This window comes from Leucopleurus acutus (genome assembly GCF_964270905.1).
Source record: "Leucopleurus acutus genome assembly, chromosome: 9".
Classification (NCBI taxonomy): domain Eukaryota; kingdom Metazoa; phylum Chordata; class Mammalia; order Artiodactyla; family Delphinidae; genus Leucopleurus; species Leucopleurus acutus.
In genome coordinates, this window is record NC_139144.1 from 92,676,630 (window position 1) to 92,700,204 (window position 23,575).

The window sequence follows — 23,575 nt, forward strand, 5'->3', positions numbered from 1 at the left end:
GAATGGAAAGCCCAGAAATAGATCTAAGTTTATGGAAATATTTACTAGCTGGTAGAATTAGCTTTTCAAATTTGTGGAGAAAGTGTAAGTTATTTAATAAATGTTCCTGGAGTGACATTTAAACTATTTGGGGGAAAAAATCAATATTACATATCTTCATACCTTATTTAAAATATAATCCATATAAATTGCAATTTCAAATATAAAATACGTGAAATAGCTAAAGGAAATTATCTTAAATATTTACTTATTTGGACTGGAGAAGGTCTGAATGTTTGAATGATACCAGTAAATTTAAACATTACTAGATATAACACATGTCCAAAAATTCCCATGTAAAAAGGGCAATAAAAAATGTCAATGGTCAGTAACATGAAAAATATAAAACTTCACAAGTCAATAAAATGATAGCTAAAACTTCAAACTGATAGGATATTTTGTTCATCTTATTTGCAAATTTATTTTAATGATAATTCTTATTTTTGTTAGCTGTAGGAAAATAACATAATCATCAGTTGATGGTGGGAATTTACTATCAAAAACAGCAAGTGTAGATCATTTGGCTAATAATCCAACTTTTAGGAGTTTATCCTAAGAAAGCAATTAGTGATCTATAAAAGAAAAAAACGTACATGAAAGTTCAACACACCATTGTGTATTAGAGTGTAAAACTGATAAGGACCTACGTGTCACAAATAAAGGATTGTTTAATAAATAATGATATGACCACAAAACTAAATATCATATACCCACTAAAATGATGCATTAGAAGATTATCTAAAGTCTGTTATTATCTTTATTTGAAAATGTTATCAGCCAGTAAATGTCAAAGGTCATAAAGTAGGGGCCTAGAGGCCAAATCTGTACACACACAGACTTGTTTTCCTTGCTTGTCAGTATTTTATAACATTGAGCAAAGATTAATACATTGGGAGAATACACATAGGAATCCGAATTTCCAGTGTACCTTTACAATTCTGAACATCTGACAACTTTGTGACTACATTCCCACCCTCAGCTGGGGCTGGACTGTGGAGGTTCTCTGCGTCTCCTTCTCTCCCAGGCCCACCAGCCATGCACCTTGCTTTTCTCACTCTTCCAGTCCCCTACCTGGCCCCACTGAGACAGTGAATTGACGTCTACCATGTGATCTGAAACTTTTAAAGTTATAGGTGCTTGTATTCATTGCATGCTCACGCGCGTGTATATAGGAAGATATGCAACAAAATTTCAATAGAAATAAAAGTTCACAGGTGCCTCCCATGATTGTGTAAGGTCTTTGACAACAGGAAACAAGTCAGTATTATTCACTATTTTATCCCCTGAATTTAGGTGAAAGAAAATTATTTGTTGAATGGTCAAGTAAGGAGGATAATAGCTCTTATGAGCCAGGTATGAATAATTCAAAATCTTTTTATTTTGGTTTACTTTTCTAATGTACTAATTTAAAAATGAGAAAAAATCATGATAATTTTTACTTTTTAATGTCAAGGGCAGAGGGAAATCTGTAAGCAGAGCAAAAATATATCATAAATAAATCTCACATACTTTTTAAGTGAAAAAGAAAAACACACCATTCTTAGTTGAGACAATGCAGAAATACTTGGCACTAAATTCTGCTCTATAACACAAAACAATACAAGACCCAATTGATTCTTGTCTGATTTTGTACTTTTGTTTAGATTTCCAGCCTCCAGTTGAAATTGTCAAAATACCCTTTCTTACCCTTTGCAAAGTGTTGCGTGTCTCAAACACACCCTCTCCAGAAGCCTTCCTTTCGCTTTCCTCCTTTGTTGCAGGGATATTTAGGCAGCGATTACAGTGATGCTATAAAACCATCATGTAAGTCACTGGACGACTATTTCTAGGCTGTTCACTAAATAAGTCCAGGATGAAATCACCAGCCCAGAGGTGTCAGTTAATTGAGGAATCAGACAGCCAGAGAGACCAGACTGGGTGAGAAAACACCCTTATCCCAAGGACAAATCTTTGCTCTCACTTTGGAGAGAATACACAAATGAACTTGCCAAGTAAATTGCTTTCCTTCCCTAATACATGATCTCTTGCTCCAGTGCTAAAGCTGCTTTTTAATGAGTTGGTAAGTAAATATGGAGCTAGATTGAGAGAATTAGTTCATGCTTGTACTTTTTCAGTATGGAGAGTGAAATGAAGATACAGATAGCAATTTGAATCTAATTTTCAAGCTTGCATGGATAAAAGGTCACAGAGGGAAGCTGAGATGTACCAGAATGTCGGGGGTGAGAGGCAGGGTGATAGTGACAAAGAAAACCAGCTGACACAGAGCAGAGGTCTCTTCAGTAAGTACAGCAAACCCCAAATAGTGTTAACTCAAGACAGAGCTGTTTTCTCTCTACAGGTGCATGCAGTACAGTAGTTAGGAAAATACAGCTCTAAGGCCGAAATCACTGATGGTCATTTCCGACCTCCCAGTCGGCATTATATGGATCCTAAGAGAATTAAAGTAAAATTAGAATCCTACAATGCATTTAAGCTGAAAGAGACAATGGAGTTGAACATCCTCACTGCCACAAAAGGCAAAAATCAAACTCAGGGAGGTAAACACCATCTCCTGATTGAGGCAGCAGGTGTTTTAACATCACAGACCTCTGCTCTTTGAATGAGTTTAGACCAACACTGCTGTTTAAAAACAAACAGAGATCAATGTGAGAAGTGGAGTGTGTGGAGTGGTTATGTGTCTACTGTCAGTTGGCTTGAATTCCTAAAGAAGACGCCCTCTTGCATAGTTGAAAATTTTTCTTTTGAGATGAAACAGATTCAAAATAAAAGCCCCTCCCAGATAGCACCCCCAAGTTCCTAAATTAAAAAAGAAAACACACACACACACACACACACACACACACACACACACACACACAGAGAGAGAGAGAGAGGCTCAGAAGGACAAGACAGTAGGACCAGCCACTAGCCAGCTAAAAGAGAGCAAAATAGGTGGTTTCTTGGTGTAAAAGTAAGGGCAGCAGGGACGTTTCCTCAGAGTCATTCAGCTGCCAGTATTGGACAATATCAAATTTTAAAATTAGAGGAGAACCCTCACTCAGATAAATTGATCATTTTGAGCTGAGGCTTATTTCACATGGTTGGTTTGTTTAATTTGGTCATTAAACTGCCCCATTCACACTATTTAATATTTATATCCTCCTTTTTTTTTCATGTATTTATTTTTCATCATATAGCATAAAAATGGAAAGCATTTGAGTCATTATTAATAAAGCCATTTACTATTATCCTTCAAAAATGTATTAATATTATAGTTAAATGCTAGTCATACATAACACATGGTACCTTTTCGCTTTGTATATTCATGATCTGGTGCCACTTGCTCTACATAACAGGATAGGTAAAGAGAACACATAGCACATACTGCCTTCCCAATATGTACACTGCTACTATATGGCAACTTAGAATCAGTTTCTGATTCATGTTGGTGAACAGGAAACAATTATTAGCAAATTTACTTATTACAAATTTGTAGAATTCAGTAATAAATGGTGATTATTTGAGAGAGCTTGTGACTTCATGAAAATTGTCATCATATGGGATAAGTAGAGGGAATCTATGCAATTCATGGAAATTCAAGAATATACTTTCTAAATAACAGAAAGTAATTAAGCAACAGTTCCAGCAGACCTATTGTACAGTTGACAATTTTACAAACTGTGAAAGTAATTCTCTTTTCACCTCTACTCCCAACCTAGCCTTAAGCTTTTACTTACGCCTATGGACAAATGTTGAGGAGCCAGGACTAGGAGGCTTGGTTTAAATTCCTTTGTGTTATCTCATTCAATTCTTGAAATGGATCTGCTGAGCCGGTGTTTTCACTGCATAAGCAATGAGAAAACTTATTCTTGGAGAATTTAGAAACTTTGGAGTGTGCTTATATGCCCTGACTGGAGTTTGGGGTTGTCAAAGGGAAGGTACTCAACTCATGGTCAGAAGGTTAGGTCGAGCCAGGGCTATAGACAGACAATGACTCAGGTGATGAGATAGATCAATTTGAAATTGAAATCCAATTAGAGATCCTGGTCAATGAGATCTCATGATCCCAGCTTGATCAATGTCATCAGTAGTTTATTATATCTTACCTAAGTGGTCTTCACTGCCATGGAGTCTCCATACTCCTTAGGTCCTCTGCCATACCCCACCTTTCTCGTACTCAATAGAGAGCCTTTAGGAAGTTTCCTAAACACCCTATTCCTTGACATCTCCAAAACTAATGGAATCTACTCTCATCCTTAACCCTTTCCCTCCTATTTGCAAGATTAACCCTGGGGCCATTCTCTCTCCATGTCGCCTGTATGCCATTCTTTTCTGCTTTCTTAAGCTCTTGCCTCACCAATGGTACCAATTGTTCTTAATTGTTTAGACCCACAATCACCAGGGTTTTCTTCTTTTCAGCTTTGTCATGCTTTTTTCTTTTTTTTAAAGAAACTAAACAAAATATTCTCAAAGGCTTCCCTAATCTATCTTTCTTTCAAATCATCTTTTTTTTCACTTTGCTTTACCCTCGAGTTACAAAATAAGGGACTTTCTACCTTGTTGCTCTTATCCATCCAAACCCTGACCATGTACAAAACTACATTTCATGATTTCTTATTCGCTGGCTTTTATACTCAAAGAATTTCCATTTTCTTGAAAGTAATTCTTATTTTTTCAATTCATTTAACCTCAACATATGAAAATATTGTTTGCATTCTGTAAATCCATTGAGTCTTTTAAAGTGGCCATTTAAAGATTTGTTTTTGGTTGAGTAAGAATGTGTAGTTCATAGTAAGAATAAAGGAACTAGCTATAGGTCTGCTGTTAAAAACTTGGCTATAAAACTTGGAATTATATGTTAATAGAAATTAAACTTTATTCAAGTGGCTCCCAATCTTTATTTTAAAACACAGTTTGGAAATCTGAGGATGTACCGGGAATTGTGCCAAAAATAATGAAAATTCACCCCACCCAATTTCACAGTCCCAATCCCCCAACATGCCTGTTTTGGGTATTTCTGTAGTTTGGATACTTCCTCTTCCCTGTCTTAGACAGGGCTATACCACTGTGACTTTCTGCTTTGCGTACATAGTAATTTGTTGTTTTAATAACAATACCAAAAAGAAAAAAAGAAAAAGCACGTAGCAGAGTGGGTCAAGCTGTCACCTTCCAGCCTTACAGTGGGCTTTGAAAGCAACCAAACAAGAGAAGAGCCGGAGGTAGGCTGCTCACAAGTTACATTCCTAAATGCAGACACAAAACTGAGGATGTTTTATTATGAAGAACAGAGACCAAGAGGCTGCCTACAAATGAGTTTCCTTGGAACACTTGGACGAAATGTTCCCTGATAGCCAAGCATGAACCAGAGTGGAGACTGACTGAGAGACGCATAGACCTCATACGCAGGCTAAGGATGTGAAGTGTACCATGGCACACTGGAGGGGCCCTGCTCAGCAGGTTGGGGTGGGCCTTCTGATCCCCAAAAGACTATCGGTACTGTAGGTCCTGATCCCTCATCTTGCTGTTGGAGGTCAGCGCCAACCTCGTCATGACCTCTGGGTTTTAAGATGATGAGGCTATGTCTGCTGTTTGTGGAATAGTATTTCTAGATAAATGTTTTGTAGTAACCATAACATAAATAACGTTTCTTATTTCTAGCCAGTCATGGCAGAGGAGTAACATGGCATTAGAGATTGGGAAATCGGCCCCTTGTGGTGGTCCCTCAGACAACCTGTGCTGTCTCTTACATGCCACACTCGCTGAAGATAGGATGGATGAGGGGCAGAGTGAATAAGCATGTAGCAGATAAGTATTTGGATAAAGATTTTGAAGAAGTCCCAAGAAATAGCATGGGTAAACAAGAAAAGGCCTGGAAGAACTCACCCAAGAGAGCTAGTGTTTGGCAGAATGAATATTTTTGTTTTGTTGTTGTTATAAAGTATTCACTTTAAATTAGAAGAACTGCTAAAATGAAATTTTAAAAATAGTTTTTCTAAACAGCATTTAGAGAATCTGGTAAATGTAAGTCACAGATTCATTTTATGCATATTCACAAATCATGTGACCATGTTGCTCTAAGCTTTTAAGTCCATACAGCTAGAAACTAGCAGAGATCGGTTTCAGTCTCAGGTTTAATTCCAAAGCTTTATCTGCTGCATCCAGAAACCCATTATGCTTATCGGTGTATAAAGGCGACAGAAAGAAAAGTTAGACACCCTTTTGGAGCAAGGAGGCCAGCCCTTCTGCTGGCGCATCACCTAGAAGGATATCTAGGCCCGTCTTTGCTGCTCTCTCTCTCAAGAGGAAGTGATACTTTGTGAGAAGTTTTCCTTAGACTACTATCATTTTAAGAGCAGAGACATTCTTTCTTTCTTTTCTTCCTCAAGGGGTCAGAATCCCTTCTTCTTCAGCTAACACACTGACAGCTGGCTCACACTGGCACACACAGTGGTTAGGTGAAGGAATCCAGGGCAACTTCTCTTAGCTTCCTATTTCCTTTCATTTTACATTGTTTCAGAGATTAATTACTTATAGGATCCTCTTCTAACATGCTCTGTTGGAGGTCCAGCTAGATATAATCCTGTCCCAGCAGATAGCACAAACTAAAACTGCTTAGCTGATGGCATATTGTGCTTGACGGACTGAGCATCCTGTCTAGCAGACGTGTGCCTGAGTCTCCATCCATTTACAGTCTATTTGACGATCTTCCCTTCTCATGCATTATTTAGGTCCAGACGTTGTATTTCAATACCTTTATAATGTGGACTGCTCAAAGTTTAGCTGCTTTTTTACTAGATGACATGGTGGGGATGAAGGCATATAAATTGTGTTGGGGATAATGATTAGCCAAGATGGTATAGCTTGAGAAAGGAAGTGTCATTTTTGTCATAGCCTCATACTGGGCTTGGTCAACATGGAACCTGCCTCCTGGGGAAACATAAAGGTTAAGGACTATAATTTTAGCTCAGTCTGAATGAGAAATCTGATTTTTCAAAGTGTTTGGAGAGTCTGAAAGTGAGGAGGAGTTGAGGTATTTAAATATTTAGTTGGGCTTGAACCTGTGGTGTTGGGAGAAGAAAGGGGATGGGATTGGGGTAAGGGAGGGTTGGGGCAGCATGTGATGACCTATGTGACACATGTATCACATATCGTAAATTACATCATGATTTCGCCTGTGGTTATCACCAAGAAAGCGGCTTTAGTTCAAGCAGGTAGGAGAGTTGACTGTCCTGATTTACCACATGAAGTTCTTCATTCTCTCTGACCAACTTGCTTTATTTTAACACTAAATTAGAGCTTTGGATACAAAAATCTTTGCTGAGTTGATGTAGCTTTTTATGTTGCCTCATCTCAATTGCCATTAGATCATTTAGTAAAGACTTTAATCTTCTCCATGCTCTCATTTTTCACACTTTAGTGGGATAACACTGTGGTCATTTTGCTCCGTTCTAGAAATAGGCTGCAATCAGACTCTGAGGAAACAATCATTTTGTATTTCAGTTGGAAACAATAAAAATAGTTGCTGCCCATTACTCTTTACACTTCGTTACTACTTTATTTTTATAGCTTCATTGAATCTGGTATGAATCATAAGTATAAGAAGCCTGTGTCATTTCTGTCATTGAAAAGTTAAAAGACCCAAGATTCAACCTTATGGAGTCTTCTGTTCCTTTGGACTCTATGCCTATTCTAGGCTTTACTACCAGAGGAATGATGATGTCTGTTAAACTTACACACATGGGTGCATTTTTTTTCAGAGGTTATAAGCAAGAAAATTATGCCTATAAAACACAATCCACTTACCTTTACCTTTCATATGTGGATTTTTATGAAAAGAGAAACACATACATTGATTAACTTTTTTTTCTTTCCATACGCAAGGCAACCTTAAGCAGAGACATGCTTAAAATAAATACTAGATTCCTAAGTACAACTAAGTGTCCTTTTCTCTACTAACCTGTTATAAATGTCTTATCTAAATTTGTACTTTCTTTATGGTCAGAAGAAATTTCACTTCTTCCTGTACCTCCTAATCTTTACACAACTTCTGATCCCATTTATTCTTAAAAATTCCAGTCTATTCTTCAAAGGAAACTATTAACTTACTTTTAAACTTCTCTGAGCCTAAACTAATTTTCATTCCTCTCTTCAAAGCTGTCCTTGAGGGCTTCCTGGTGGCGCAGTGGTTGAGAGTCCACCTGCCGATGCAGGGGCCACGGGTTCGTGCTCCGGTCTGGGAGGATCCCACATGCCGCGGAGCGGCGGGGCCCATGAGCCATGGCCGCTGAGCCTGCGCGTCCAGAGCGTGTGCTCCACAACGGGAGAGGCCACAACAGTGAGAGGCCCGCGTACCACACACAAAAAAAGCTGTCCTTGAGCTACTATCCAAAGTTCCATGTTGCCTTGTGCTTGTGCTCAGTCTCAGCTTTCAACAGAAGGCATGTGCACCATTGAAAAGAATCTGTAAAGGGATGCATTGTTTGGAATTCCTCAGCTTCTCTAGAACAGCAGTTTTCAATCTAGAATTTTCTATCAGTGTCATAACAAGCCTCAATCCCTCTGCAAATTTGATTCACATGTTTAATTCAAGCAATGAATTAACTAATTTTGAGTTATTAAACCAGCAGCCTGCCTATTTTAGGGAAAAACAAAACAGGATACAGAAAGCCGACTCTACAAATTTCCAACTTCTCAAGATGTTAAGAAAGACACAAGCATCAATTCAAATACAGCTGCCTAATCATATACAACTTTCAGTAGCTCTTCGAGGGTTGCTCCCGTTTTCCTTTCACTCCTCTTCCTTGTGAGGACATAACAACCTTTAGACAGAGGGCTTTCTCCACTTTTGCTGCTGTCTGGTCTAGAATGCACTATTTTGTCAGCCCCATTTACTAGATGATGTTGATTATCAATATTGGAGTTCAGTCAAATTCCTGGTACAGAAAAGAAAGGGTGCTGCAGTGCTTATTCAGGTAGAATTTCATTTTAAAAAGTCAAAAGAATGATTTATTCCAGATCATGCTTTGTTTATAACTGTCCAGACCACTTTTCCCTTTTGGCAGGAGGTAGGTTGTGTTAAAAAAAAATAACTAAAAGGAGCCACAGACGTAGAGACAAGGACAAGGGTACTAGTTAAATCATTGTTAGGTCTCTTTCCCTCTTAGTCATGACATTTCTCTAGAGTAAGTGCTGTTTAGGATGTGTTTTGAAGAAGGCAGGAGATAGCTTGGCGAACATGGAGTGGAAGTTTGTCCCAGCATCACGAAGAATAGTATTATTTTTGACAGCCAAAACTGCAAACATATTTACATTGTAATAAGGGCTTGGAAATTCTTTAAGGTTTTCACGCTGGAAAAATTCATGAATTCTCTTGTATTTGTACTAATGTGCAGATCAAATTGCTGTTTCAGCTACTTTCACGCTTATTTACCGTTTGCTTTTAATTTTTTTTCTTTTTCATGAAAGTGCAACTTACATCCAGCGAAGTGCACAAAACGTAAGGCTTAATAAATGCAATGTTATAAGTGAGGCTTTCTTTTTTCAAATATTTTACGTAATGCATACCCAGTAAAGTCTGCAGTACTGGGCTGCAGTTTTCTAAATGAGAAAAACTCTACACGTTGCTTTCAGAATACTTTCAACACATCTTTTCAGATATAATTAAAAGGTCAGTGTAGGTGAGTCAACGGCTAAGTTTTATTTTGTGTTTCTGAACCTGCAGGTGGTCAGGCCCAATGCACTGGGGTGGATATCCACCAAAGTACATTGCACTTTTCTGAAAAATATATAATGCACAATCTTGAGAACAGAGTAAAGAAAAATGTCACACAAAGCAAATGGTGAAGGGAAGGAAAAAAGAGAAAGAGAAGGGAGATAGAAATAATAGGAAAGGTTTCCAGGAAGCCTTCTATATTTTTTTCACCCCAATCTGACCAGCCTTTCTTAGCCCTGGCACTTGTCATTGTATTCATCCAGAGTTGTTTTAGGTAGCTGGATATTTCATTAGCAGTTTGTGTGTCCCCTAGATTATAAACTCTTTGTGGATGAGAATGTGTTCTATTTTTTTGTTTGGTCACTCGTTACTCTTTCACTTTGATCCTCCACAGCCCTTGAAGGCAAATGAAGATCTGTTCATAATAGAAATTCAATAAGCTGTTTTAGAATGAAGAAAGAAACAGAGAAAGCTCTGGTTCCCTAGCAGGGCTGCCATTGCTCTCTGCGCCCACCACCCCCAGCATAGCTGCTCATGTAGTGAGATTCAGGAGCTCATTTTTCAGGAGCTCGAAAAAGCTCTCAATATGTGTATTGACTCCCAATGTGTCACTTGAAAGAAAACCTGATTAAAGAAAAAAAAAGTGGAAATTTACTCCATTTCTGTCTGATGCTGAAAAAGTACCAGAGTGTGGAATGTCAGTATCATCAGCTATCAGAGCTGCACTGTCTCCTGGGCCCCGGGACAGAACTCTTCTTTTCCTTTAAGTAAAATTGAAAGACATTCAAGATTTGTAAGGGTCATCACAATATAAGCAAATTATATCATTTACTACTTCAGTATCCAAACTCTGTACATTGAAACCTCTCTTTAGAGAAAAGGGACTTTGCTTCCCAAGACTTCCTTAAAAAGTCTCTCCCCAAATCTCTTTTCTTTTCTTTATTTTTCTCTCCAACACCATTGATGGCAGAAGTCATTGATCATTGATGTAGGAATAATCTCAAGCCTATTAAATTCCCATATCAAAGGTTTGAAAAATTAGTGGGACTGATTGAATGTGTAGAAGATCTAAAATAGAGTATAGACTGTATACCTCAATGGTCACTCTTCCATGTCAGGGAAATTACACAGTTAGATTTTAATTTATCAGATTATTATACAATATAGTATATTAATTTAGAAATATATACTACAAAATTAAAAATAAATAAGCTTCGTTTGCTTTCTAATTGATGATAACATGGTGTAAAATTACCATTTCATTCTTAAGGCAGAGAAGAGATACGGGTAAGTCTCCTAGACTATCTACTAGCTCCTTGTTCCTAGTATAGTCTTGTTTCTAATGACAGTCTGATATTTTATTCTATCATCCTTATATTTTTTCCTATTTTTTATAATAGTTGTTATTTTGTACTGAAAGCTAGATATCTAAGCATAATATTGTTGAAGTCAACTTTTAATTATCTCAGGACAGACTGTGGTGTTTAGCCCTTATATATGCAATTTAAAATGCTAAAATGGGCCTTATTACTCTATCAGTTGAGGGAATTTCAGGCAACACTGGCGAGGCTGATGATTTTATCCCTAGTGTTTGCTCAATGATTAGGCTGCTTCTTAGAGACCAGTTTCTGAAAGAGAGGGACAAACAAAACCCAGAAAACTGTGCCATTTTTAGTAATGTATTTAAATAGCAGCAGAAGTTAGACATCTATAGAAAGCATATAGATTAAGATTACATTTTTAAAACAAACTTTAAATATAAACATTCATAAATTCAGGTTTATGTGAATTCCTCTTGACTTCTTGTTCTGAAATTTTTTTATGCAACCACATATCTTCTTTCCCTGGAGTCCACTTGTTGTCAATCATGGGCTCCTTCTTTCCTGATTTTTTAAATTCTTCTAGAAAGCTTTTTTTTTTAAATTTTATTTATTTATTTGTTTGTTTGTTTGTTTTTGGCTGCATTGGGTCTTCATTGCTGTGCACAGGCTTTCTCTAGTTGTGGCGAGCAGGGCCTACTCTTCATTGCGGTGCACGGGCTTCTCGTTGCGGTGGCTTCTCGTTGTGGAGCACGGGCTCTAGGAACGCGGGCTTCAGTAGTTGTGGCTCGCGGGCTCTAGAGCACAGGCTCAGTAGTTGTAGCACACAGGCTTTGTTGCTCCGTGGCATGTGGGATCCTCCCGGACCAGGGCTCGAACCCGTGTCCCCTGCATTGGCAGGTGGATTCTTAACCACTGTGCCACCAGGGAAACCCTAGAAAGCTTTTTTAATAAATCAGCTTTTGTTTCCTGGTATGACATAGCAGAAAGAATGTGACCATAGGAGTCGGATACCTAAATTTGGACCATAGCCCTAGTATTTGCCAGCTCTCTGATCACAGTCATCTGTAAAGCTGGAAAAGATGATTATTGTTTTCAGAGTATTGTGAGAATTACATAAAACAATATGCGGAAAATTCTAGCATTTAGGTTACACGTGTATTAATAAATTTATTATTAGCTTATTATGTTGTGGATGCACCTGTGAAAATGATCATTATATATCAGGCATCTTGCCTGACTTGGGCAGAGTGTGGAGAAAACCCCATTTATTTTATCAAATTTTCGCTGTGTATTCAAACATACATTAGATTTTTTTTTTTTTTTGGGCCGCGCCGAACGGCATGCGGGATCTTAGTTCCCCTACCAGGGATTGAACCTGTGCCCCCTGCATTGGGAGTACCAAGTCTTAACCACTGGACCGCCAGGGAAGTCCCCCATGAAATTTTTAAAAAATCATTTAAGTTAGCATTTTCTCTGTAACAGTTCCAAAAGATCAGTTACTGTCAATGTTAGAACTTCTGTGTAGTTGACATGAAAATTTTGTGAGAAGTTATATATCAATTTACCTGTTTATGTTTTTATGATGATTGCTTTTAGAAAAATGTTTTAATCTTAAATGTCACATATTTTCATGTGCAGAACCTCACTTACTAACTCTTTGTCTCATTGTGAACATCTCCTGTCCAAAGTCACAGTATTGGCCTGGACATGATATCCTCTGTTGTCTAATCCAAAGACCCAACTTGAACTTGGATTAGTCATAAATAAATTATGATAAATTTGGGGGACTCACACTGGCTGCTAGGTAAAACTGTTCCTCAGACAAACAATGAATATAAATACTGAGTCTGGAGCCAAGTAATTTGCGTTTGAATCTCAATTTGATTCTTAATTATTTGATCTTTAGTTCAGTATTTATAAAAGGGTGTATAATAATAATAATCACCTCAGGAGTTGCTGTGAAGAGTAATCATGCTCAACATTTATTGTGTTATTATCGATATTATTATTATCATTGATTATTTAATATTATTAATAACTTAATATCATTGATAATGATAACTTAGTATTACCAGTACCACTACACCCCACATTTCCTCACTCTTAATCTATTTCATACACACACACACAATTTTCTGTACTAATAAGAAAGGTGATTAATTTATACTCATTTAACAATATTAAATATTATTTATTTAATGCTTAACATTTATAGATCAGGGTTCAGAGACATTATCTCACTTGATCTTACTACAACTCTAGATGAAAAATAGGGTTGCTATTATTCTTATTTGAGAAGAAAAAAACATAGCTAATAATTAAGAGCAGAGATTAGCACCCACAGCTTTGCCAGGATAATGTTAAACCGCTACATTCCTCCCTGCTACATATAGGGGCTCAAGTAGTGAAGAAGCTAAGGACACAATTTTTTTCTCTTAAGTTTCTGTAGTATTTTCAGGACTTAGTCATAAACTAACAGTAAAATAACAAAGGATTATTATACGTTTGCCATATTAAGATATTGAGTCCTTTAAAGGTCATCTTCATTGTTTACTTTGTTGTGATTATGTTATTTCATCAATGATATAACAATTATTGCTTTAATAAAATCCTATGATGCCACATCAGAGGTGAAAACTTCTACAGAACTGTAAACAGCAGAGGTGCCTAGAGCTTTATGAAAGAAATCTGTCTTCTTTAATAGAAGAGGAACAGTCCTTACGTAGGCTTCTGTATCACGTGAGGAGAAAGGAATGCCATTCTTCAAATACTTGTGCTTGCTTCTAAGTGAATGTTTTCCATTTTTACGTACAGCATTAGTATAAACAAGTAAATATTATAACTCTAAAATTTTAGAGGGTACGATAGCAACTAAGTATGTTAACACTGTATAAATTTACTGTTTTACTTGAATAAGCATTCCAGGACCCCGAAATGGAATCTGTCTTAGCTAGCAAACTCTGTTGGGTAAAGGATAATTCTCAAGTGAGGAGACAAACAGAGAGAGTATCTAACCAAAGGGTAAAGACATTGATTTGAGTTGCAGACATTTACTCACTGGCCTTGAAACCAAGACAATTCACTTAATCTCTTTGTATAGGCTGAGCTTACTTCTTAAGATAAAGGGGATGATAGGACCTGTTCTGTATATTTTATAGAGTTGTTAATATGAAGTGAGATAACATGTTTAGAGTCCTAAGATTATTTTTTCTTTCAATTATTATTCTTTTTTTTTTTGCGGTACGCGGGCCTCTCACTGTTGTGGCTTCTCCCGCTACTGAGCACAGGCTCCGGACGCGCAGGCTCAGTGGCCATGGCTCACAGGCCCAGCCGCTCCGCGGCATGTGGGATCCTCCCGGACCGGGGCACAAACCCGTGTCCCCTGCATCGGCAGGCGGACTCTCAACCACTGTGCCACCAGGGAAGCCCCTCAATTATTTTTTAATTGAAAATTAAAGCATGCTCATAAGCATGAGAATCATGAAACTTTATGTTATTGTAAAGTTTTAGAATAATAATAGTTATTGTTTTTAGCAGAAGTTATGGCAAGAACCAAATCCCTTACTCATTCTTACAGTTTCTTATTTCCATAAAATAAGAGATCAAGCTAGTTTATTTTTTAACTTAAATGTTTTTTATATATATATATAAAATTCTCCAGAGGAAGTCACCAAAAATATTTTTTAAATAAAATAAATATTCCTCTATGTTTTATTAAAATGAGTGTGAAGAATAAATTAAAGTGTCAAAAAGGATACTGGGAAAATTAATATTTGGTACTTTTCAATCAAAGTATTAAAATGAACATTTTGAAACATACATATAACTCAATTCTAAAAATATCCATGAACTTATCTAATGAATAGACAAAAGCAAGCTTATAAGCAAGTCAGAATTCTGAACTTACTGTTATATTAGCTAATAAGGAATCATTAGAATAATGATTGGATTAGTGAAATTATTTTGTTCAAATAAATTACATGAATAAACAATTGTATAAGTAATGACCAAAAGCAGTGGTACTGAAATAATTCCACTGATTAGGTAAATAGGGGTTGAATTAATATTATTAATTGTTGATCCTGTATTGATTCAACAAACATTTTTGAGCACCAGCTATATTCGAGGCAGTGAGCTGGATGGTAGGGCTACAAAGACTCAGAAGTCAAAATTCACAGTTTTGTTAGTGACAAAGAAAAATACATAGACAGTGTATCAATCAGTGTCCTATGGGTCAAAGGTCTAAACAGGGGATCTACGAAAACTGAAACCTGAAAGGCTACTAACTGTAGGAAACAAAGGGCTCAGCCTCTCTAGTAATCAGGGAAATAGAAATTAAGACAAAAAGCTGCATGTTGTCTCTCTGGGATTGGCAAGTATTACGAAGTTGCATAATAACAATTGTTTAAAGGTTATTAAGAAACAGGACTTACCTGGTCAGAGTAGGATCCTCTGCAGCTATCCAAGAGAATAATATGACTGTAGTCAGAAGAAGGCTTATACCCATGCCTTCGTCCAGTGCCTTGGTCCCTATCTTAGGATTATATGATAGGGAAATTTGTAACTCAAGTCCATGACACAATAGGAAAATTTTAATTTCAGCACCATTTCAAGCAGTTTGAGGCAAACTGCATGCCCATCACTAGAGAAATGTATCAGAAAAGATGCTATGATTTACTCACTATGGAATTATCAGTAGAAGCAATACATTTGAAATAGCTGGATATAGCAATATAAAAACATAATATGGAATGAAAAAGAAACAGAACAACATCTAAGACACAGTATCATTTAGTAAATTAAGATCATAAGGGCAAAAATGTATATTTTCCAGAGTTGCATATCTAGCCAAAGAAATAGTACAAGCAACTTGAACAAGTTCTAAAGGAGAGACGGGGTAATGGGATGTGAGAAATAACAATGAAAAGAAGGAAAACATTGATTAAATAAAAATAAGAGGACCATGCAGAGACTGATGAGGATGTTGGGTATAGTCTGAGGAGTATAATTTACTCAGCTTTCCACTTGATATTCAAATAACTCTAGACAAACAGGAGAATAAGAGCAACAGGACAATAAAATGATATGAGGCATGCTGTGGAAAAAACAGCTAGGCTAAAAGCTATCAAAAGGGTTTCATAGAGTTGATGATGCCTGAAGGCTGAATAGGAGGCAGACAGGTGAGAAATGTGAGGATGTAAGGATGAGGGGATGCGGGGGAGGTTCTTTGAAGATACGAGACAAGGATGGAAAATGGCATGAAGTTGTAACATACAATGTTGTGTTTGGATAACTGCATGTAATTGCCTTTAATGTGGGATATTTAGGGAAGTTCTGAGATACTTCTGGAAAGATGCAAGGGGGCAAGATTATAAATTTTATCAAGGGTCTAATTCTGTCAATGATACAAGTAAGTAGGGCCTAACATAAGGAAATGGGAGTGAAAATGGGAACAAGGTATAACTTCAGAAGATACTTAAAAGGTAGAGTTGACAGGTCATGGTTGCAGGACGTGTGGGAGAGGCAGGAAGCCAGGAGATGGCTAAGAATTTTAACTTGATGGTAATAGGATTCACAGAGATGGGTAAAACAGAATATGGAGAATTTTGAAACAAAATATGGTAAATTCCATTCCATCAAAACTACTTTCCTAATTAAACTCTTCAAAGTTCCTCCATGACTTAGAGATTAAATTCAAATTCCTTATGTTTTCCTTAAGAAATTTATGATGAGGCCTCTGTCAATGAATTGTTTTAATGTTTCTACGTGGGTTTTTTTTTGCTATAATATTTCTGAATGGACGTCTTTGAGTAGACCTCTTGCACATTTTTCTAACTATAGCTGAAATATAAATTCCTATATGTAGTATTCCTGAGACAAGTGTTTCTTCAATGTTAAATTTTTATAAATGTATTTACATTTTTAGAGATATAGATACGGTTCCCTGCAAGGAAATTACCCCAATAGCTCCAACCAATAATGTCCAATAATTTTAACAACTGTGGATGAAGAAATGGTTTCCGCTGTTTGTGTCTGCATTCTTTTTTCTCACTCTGTATTACAGTTGTCTATGGGTGACTTGGATTTGTGTGTCTTTGCCTTTTAGGGTGCTTAGAATGATGAGTTAGGGTCAGGATAGTAGGTCATGGAATAACTAAACCACCTCCTATATCCCAACTAATGACAACATATTTGCATTTTTTAATTGTGATGTTGAATATCTTTTCATATGATTAAAATTTAACATTTAATTTGTCTTTCATCTAGCGAGTGTATCAATGTTTTAGATTGTTAGTATTCTCATCTTTCCTTATTTCATTTCAAAACTTTTTTATATTAAGGACATTAGGTAACTTTTTATCATGTGCTTTTACAAATATTGTTTCCCAATTTTTATTTTTACTTTTTTTATGCAAAAATTTCAAATAATTATATAGTGCTTATATATATTTTTCTTATGGCTTCTGAGTTTTGGGTCTTGTTTATTAAGGCCAAATTCTTCCTAAGTTATTGTTTTTTAAAAATATACTTGCAGATAACTTGCTTTCCAAGAAGAATAATCCATTTCGTTTAAATGCTATTTGTACTATGAAATAATTTTCTACATGAATTTCAAGGGAAAACCACTGCCCCATCTGTATTTCTTTGTAATTATGGGGACCTGAATAAATAGGATTTCTCAGTTTCAAAATGCCAACAAATAACTTCTCAACAATGCTTACTTTCTGATACACACAACTCATTGATTTTGTCAACTTGGGCCACTTCCTTCAGAGGTTGTGTCCCCAGAAATATGTCATAGCTCATTTGATAAAACTCAACTTTCTTTCCAGTGTCCCTTATGAAAGATTGCTCAGTTGTCTCCAGACTTCGATGATATTATCTGAAAATGGTGAACGTGTGTTTACTTAGACACAACAGGGTTGGGCAGCAGAAAGTGCACTCCAGTTTAATAAGTGCTCCTTTACCAACCCATCACTGCCACCAGAGCGTATGCCTCTCCCAGGCAAGGACCTTGTCTTAATTATCAGGGAGTACCCAGAGTATATCATAATGCTTAATCATGAGTTACTTAATAGATATGTGAGGACAAAGTGAATGAGCGAATGATTGAACAAACTAAGGTTCATAGTCTTGTCTCTATCACTGACTTGATATGTGACCTTATATAAATTAATCTTTCTGGGCTTCAGTTCCCTGTTCTGCTGAACAAATATAATTTCTAGCCTGACTGTACCAAAGATTTGTCTGGAAGAACGATAAGATAATAGACTTGGTAGTGATTTGAAAAAAAAAATCAGAAAATTCATATAATCATATCAATATACATTTGATAAATAATTTCTTTTGCAGGATATGGAATATTGCTAACTACATAGAATATGCTATGTGACACTAACTACAAGTGTAAAATGGAGATCAGAAAAAAATAATACTCACTGGGGGAATGTATTGGCTAAAAGGAGTATCATTATTATCTTTATTATTATCATTATCAGTATTATTATGAAAAACACTTAGAGAAACCTGGTGGAAAAGTCACACACAATGTTATATGTTTTATGCTTCCCCCATAATTTAGTCCTCCTATTGGTTTATTAATTTTTATGTCTATACCAGAAACCTCCTGATGCTTTGGAAAGTTTTTTGTGTAATTTTGGCTTATTTAGTTCAATTCATCAATATTATGCTCAGTTAAATTGACTGATGACAGATAGATAGATAGATAGATATTCAGTTCTAGATATGAACATATTCAAAATGTCATCAGACTTCAAATACATTGCCAGCCTGAAAGGATCTTTTGAATCCTTCATTTAAAGTCTTTGCTTTTCAGAGGGGGAATTGAGGCAGGTAGTCAGAATAAACTTGTAGGAGAAAGAAGGAAGATTTTGGAGTAAAAATTGTAGTTCAAAAGAGAGCATCTGATATATTTTAAAGCAATGTTTATATTATGTATTTGTTAATTTTATTCTATTTCCCTGCAGGTTTAAATGTGTATTTGGCTACTTGGCTACTGATTAGAGAACACAAAATGAATAACTCAACAAACTCCTCTAACAATGGCCTGGCTCTGACCAGTCCTTATAAGACATTTGAAGTGGTTTTTATTGTCCTTGTGGCTGGGTCCCTCAGTTTGGTGACCATTATTGGGAACATCCTGGTCATGGTCTCCATTAAAGTCAACCGCCACCTCCAGACCGTCAACAATTACTTTTTGTTCAGCTTGGCCTGTGCTGACCTCATCATTGGTGTTTTCTCCATGAACCTGTACACCCTTTACACTGTGATTGGCTACTGGCCTTTGGGACCTGTGGTGTGTGACCTTTGGCTAGCCCTGGACTATGTGGTCAGCAACGCCTCAGTAATGAATCTGCTCATCATCAGCTTTGACAGATACTTCTGCGTCACAAAACCGCTCACCTATCCCGTCAAGCGGACCACAAAAATGGCAGGTATGATGATTGCAGCCGCCTGGGTTCTCTCCTTTATCCTCTGGGCTCCGGCCATTCTCTTCTGGCAGTTCATTGTAGGGGTGAGAACTGTGGAGGATGGGGAATGCTACATTCAGTTTTTTTCCAATGCTGCTGTCACCTTTGGCACTGCCATTGCAGCTTTCTATTTGCCTGTGATCATCATGACTGTGTTATACTGGCACATATCCCGAGCCAGTAAGAGCAGGATAAAGAAGGACAAAAAGGAGCCTGTGGCCAACCAAGATCCAGTTTCTCCAAGTCTGGTACAAGGAAGGATAGTGAAGCCAAACAACAACAACATGCCTGGCAGCGATGATGGCCTGGAGCACAACAAAATCCAGAACGGCAAAGCTCCCAGAGATGCTGTGACTGAAAACTGTGTCCAGGGGGAGGAAAAGGAAAGCTCCAATGATTCCACCTCAGTCAGTGCTGTCGCCTCTAATATGAGAGATGATGAAATAACCCAGGATGAAAACACAGTTTCCACTTCCCTGGGCCACTCCAAAGATGAGAACTCAAAGCAAACATGCATCAAAATTGTCACCAAGACCCAAAAAGGTGACTCATGTACCCCAACTAATACCACCGTGGAGGTAGTTGGTTCTTCAGGTCAGAATGGAAATGAAAAACAGAACATTGTTGCTCGCAAGATTGTAAAAATGACCAAGCAGCCTGCAAAAAAGAAGCCGCCTCCTTCCCGGGAAAAGAAAGTGACCAGGACGATCTTGGCCATTCTGTTGGCTTTCATCATCACTTGGGCCCCATACAATGTCATGGTGCTCATTAACACCTTCTGTGCACCCTGCATCCCCAACACAGTGTGGACAATTGGTTATTGGCTCTGTTACATCAACAGCACTATCAACCCTGCCTGCTATGCACTTTGTAATGCCACCTTCAAGAAGACCTTTAAACACCTTCTCATGTGTCATTATAAGAACATAGGCGCCACAAGGTAAAACATCTTTGTAAAGAAAGAAGGTAGTCAAGGGGAGCTTGGCGAAAAGAAACAGAATAAAAGAGCTCCTAGTTTTCAGATCTCTGCCATTGCACTTTATAGTCTTATCATGGAATGTGCAATTAAGGAGCCCAACAGTGACACTCTTATGGTGCCTATGCTCCAGTTTGAAACTTGCACCTTATAAACCCTGTCAGTTTAGGAGCAAGGAGACCATTAAGGAGACATGTTGGAACTGTGGATTTAAGAAATGATCTATGCTTTCTCATACTCTCTTGAAGAAGGGCTTCTGAATCTATAATTTTATCTCTGCACAAAAAGAATAATAACCTCACTCCTTTTTTTCATTTTTTTGTTCCCAAGTGTCCATATGAGGATGAAATGCCACAGTTACAAACTAACCTGGAGAGTTAAAGATAAAGAAAGCCATTACACAATGGCGAAGTGAACAAAGAAGATCAAAAAAGGATGTAGAAATGGCCTCCGGAGTGTTTAACATATATTATTCTCTTGTTTTGGTTTTATGTGGAGAATTGCAACATAATAAATGCTTATCTTTTTTTGCCTTTCCCTTTCCCACCATCAAAAGAGAGCAAACAAACAAAAACAAACAAAAAACTTAATTACATTACATCATTATTTTTCTCATATGGCATTGGTTTTTATACTTCCCTGTTTTACATTGTGTAAGGGCAAAATCTGCAGGACTTTCACTAAATACGGAGACAGCCATGAAAAAGGGTATCTCACCCCTGCCCACTGTGTCTTTTGCATTCTTTGGGGGTATAAAACCCTATGAGGATTTAGTTCACTTATGATTCTTCATGTGAAATATTTTCACCAATCTGGTTTTCTACTAAACTAGCCTCTTATTTTAATAGAATAGCCTACGTAATATATAAATATGCTTGAGAAACCAAAGTCATTTTTTAAATTGAGGTTTCATCAAATTGAACAATGGTCATTCTTGTTGGAGAAAGTTTACTGAGAGTGGGTGAATTTTGAGATAAGAAAATAGAAGGTTGAAAGGGCATCCTGTTTCAACCTGATCTGCCTAACCTGTGTATGACATGCTAACTTGTAAACATGAACTCCTGGCCTTTGTCAGCAGGAAGATGCTGCTTTATTCATCTGGAATCTTAAATAGGATTAACTTATTCACGTGGCACCAATGACTTTTGGGTCAGTCCCAAGAGAATAAAACCTTCTCCTCAATGCTTGCTAAAGGATGATATTCAACTTACAGATAAGTGAGGTTTATAACCATCCTATGACCTATGGAGGGAAAAAAAATAGAGTAATTAAAAAACATATACTGAAACCACCTTTTTTTCCCCTCAAATCATCGGTTCTCCCTAAAATTTTTTAACTTCAAAATTCTGTCAATAGAAGTAGTAATCTTTATGGCAGAAATATTATGGATACCTAAACAGGCCAAGTGAGCTCAGCAAAATCTGAAAGAATATAAGTGGCTGCACCTGTGCCACTTCTTACCATTTTTAAGAATTCTAGACCATAGAAAAGTCATATCAGAAACGATTACCCAATGGCGGCTTTATATAAATCTTGTCTATGTAAGACTTTTTTATTGGTACCCCAAATAAATATACAATTATATTGACTCATGCTTAGTTATTTTTACCCCTCAACTTTTTTTTTACTATATTTGCTATAGTCTTCCAATCAGAGTTTTTAAAGATGGCCCAATCAATAGAAATCAAATTTATAAAACCCTTTACAAATTTTACATTTTAGATTTATGGGCTTTATGATAACTTGACCAGTAATATCCATGTGAGTTGCATGATGAATTTGTCAGTATTAGACTTTAGCACTTCAATTAGAGTTATTTTGTGTGACTCGCCTCACTGATGGCATCTCAAAACTTTTGGGAGCTGAAAAAAGAAGCACAAGGCAAATAACAACAAAAAAGAACAATTAGTAAGAAGCAAATTGCCAATAATTTTTGTATATAACTTATCCTTTATAAAAATAACTTTCGTTTCAACAACTTCAGTCATTCTTCCCCAACTAAATCTATTTATAAACATACAGCATCAGTTCATACAGATATCTTTATTCTACCTTAATGTAAACTTTTACATTTAAGATCCATATTTATTTTTATTTTGTTTCTTCAAGTCAACGTATCACTTTAGTTGGGATGAACTCTTTGGATTCAAGGATTGAGGATTCAGGATTTGGGTCCTTTTTTGCCTTCTCTAGCAGTCCAGCTCATCGTGAATCCAACTGCCTCTTACTCTCCATTGCCATCACATGCTCTCCTTTCTTCCTTCTATTCTTGATCTCCAGCGTATCTACTACAACCTTATTGAAAGAGAAACAATCAAAAATTAAAGAAAGGAATTGAATATAGACTGACACATCATGGAAGCTTTGTAAACCGGAATCAGAAAAATGGAAAGAATACTGAAAATAGTAGATGATTAGAAAGATACGGAGACTGCATCCAAAGGCTTGCATTAACTATTGCTGGATTGGTCTATTTCAGTGGCTCCCAACTAGGGACCATTTTTCCTCCCAGGGGACATTTAACAATGTGTGGAGACATTGTTGGTTGTCACAACTTGAGAGAGGGCTATTGACATCTAGTGAATATAGGGGCCAGGGATGCTGCTAAACAGCTTACGATGCACAGGATAGACCCCACAACTAAGAATTTTTTGGCTCAAAATGTCAGCAGTGCCAAAGTTGAGAAACCCTGGCCTATTTTAAGGGATTCGAGAGCTTGCTTTATATAAGTGGGAAAATAATCCTGTTTCACTCTTAGAATATCAATGCAAATTGTTCATCTGTTTGAAAAAGGTTAATGTTCACCAATCATGTATCAGACACACTGTCATCCGTTGAGTCTGGTGTATTTGTAATTCACAGACTGGGAACACAAGACACATCTATATAGCCAAAATCACCAGACCATGCACATAGCACATTGTTTCCAACATCTTAATGTCCACTTATGATTGCCACAGTGTCCAGTCAATTGAAGTTGAAGTAGTTGGCTATTAAAATGGTTGCAGTTGATATGTTCACTTTCTATTGGAGCTGCTATTTTTCCTGTCAAAAA

The 23,575-nt window shown here is 36.9% G+C and overlaps 1 protein-coding gene across 1 annotated transcript; it reads left to right on the top strand.

The window, feature by feature from the left end:
* Positions 1–19,087: 19,087 nt before the first annotated feature.
* CHRM2 (cholinergic receptor muscarinic 2) lies at positions 19,088–20,488 on the top strand (the record flags this gene model as incomplete). Its single annotated transcript, XM_082846343.1, has 1 exon — positions 19,088–20,488. One exon carries the CDS (start codon positions 19,088–19,090, stop codon positions 20,486–20,488), a length of 1,401 nt encoding a protein of 466 aa, XP_082702469.1.
* Positions 20,489–23,575: the final 3,087 nt, after the last annotated feature.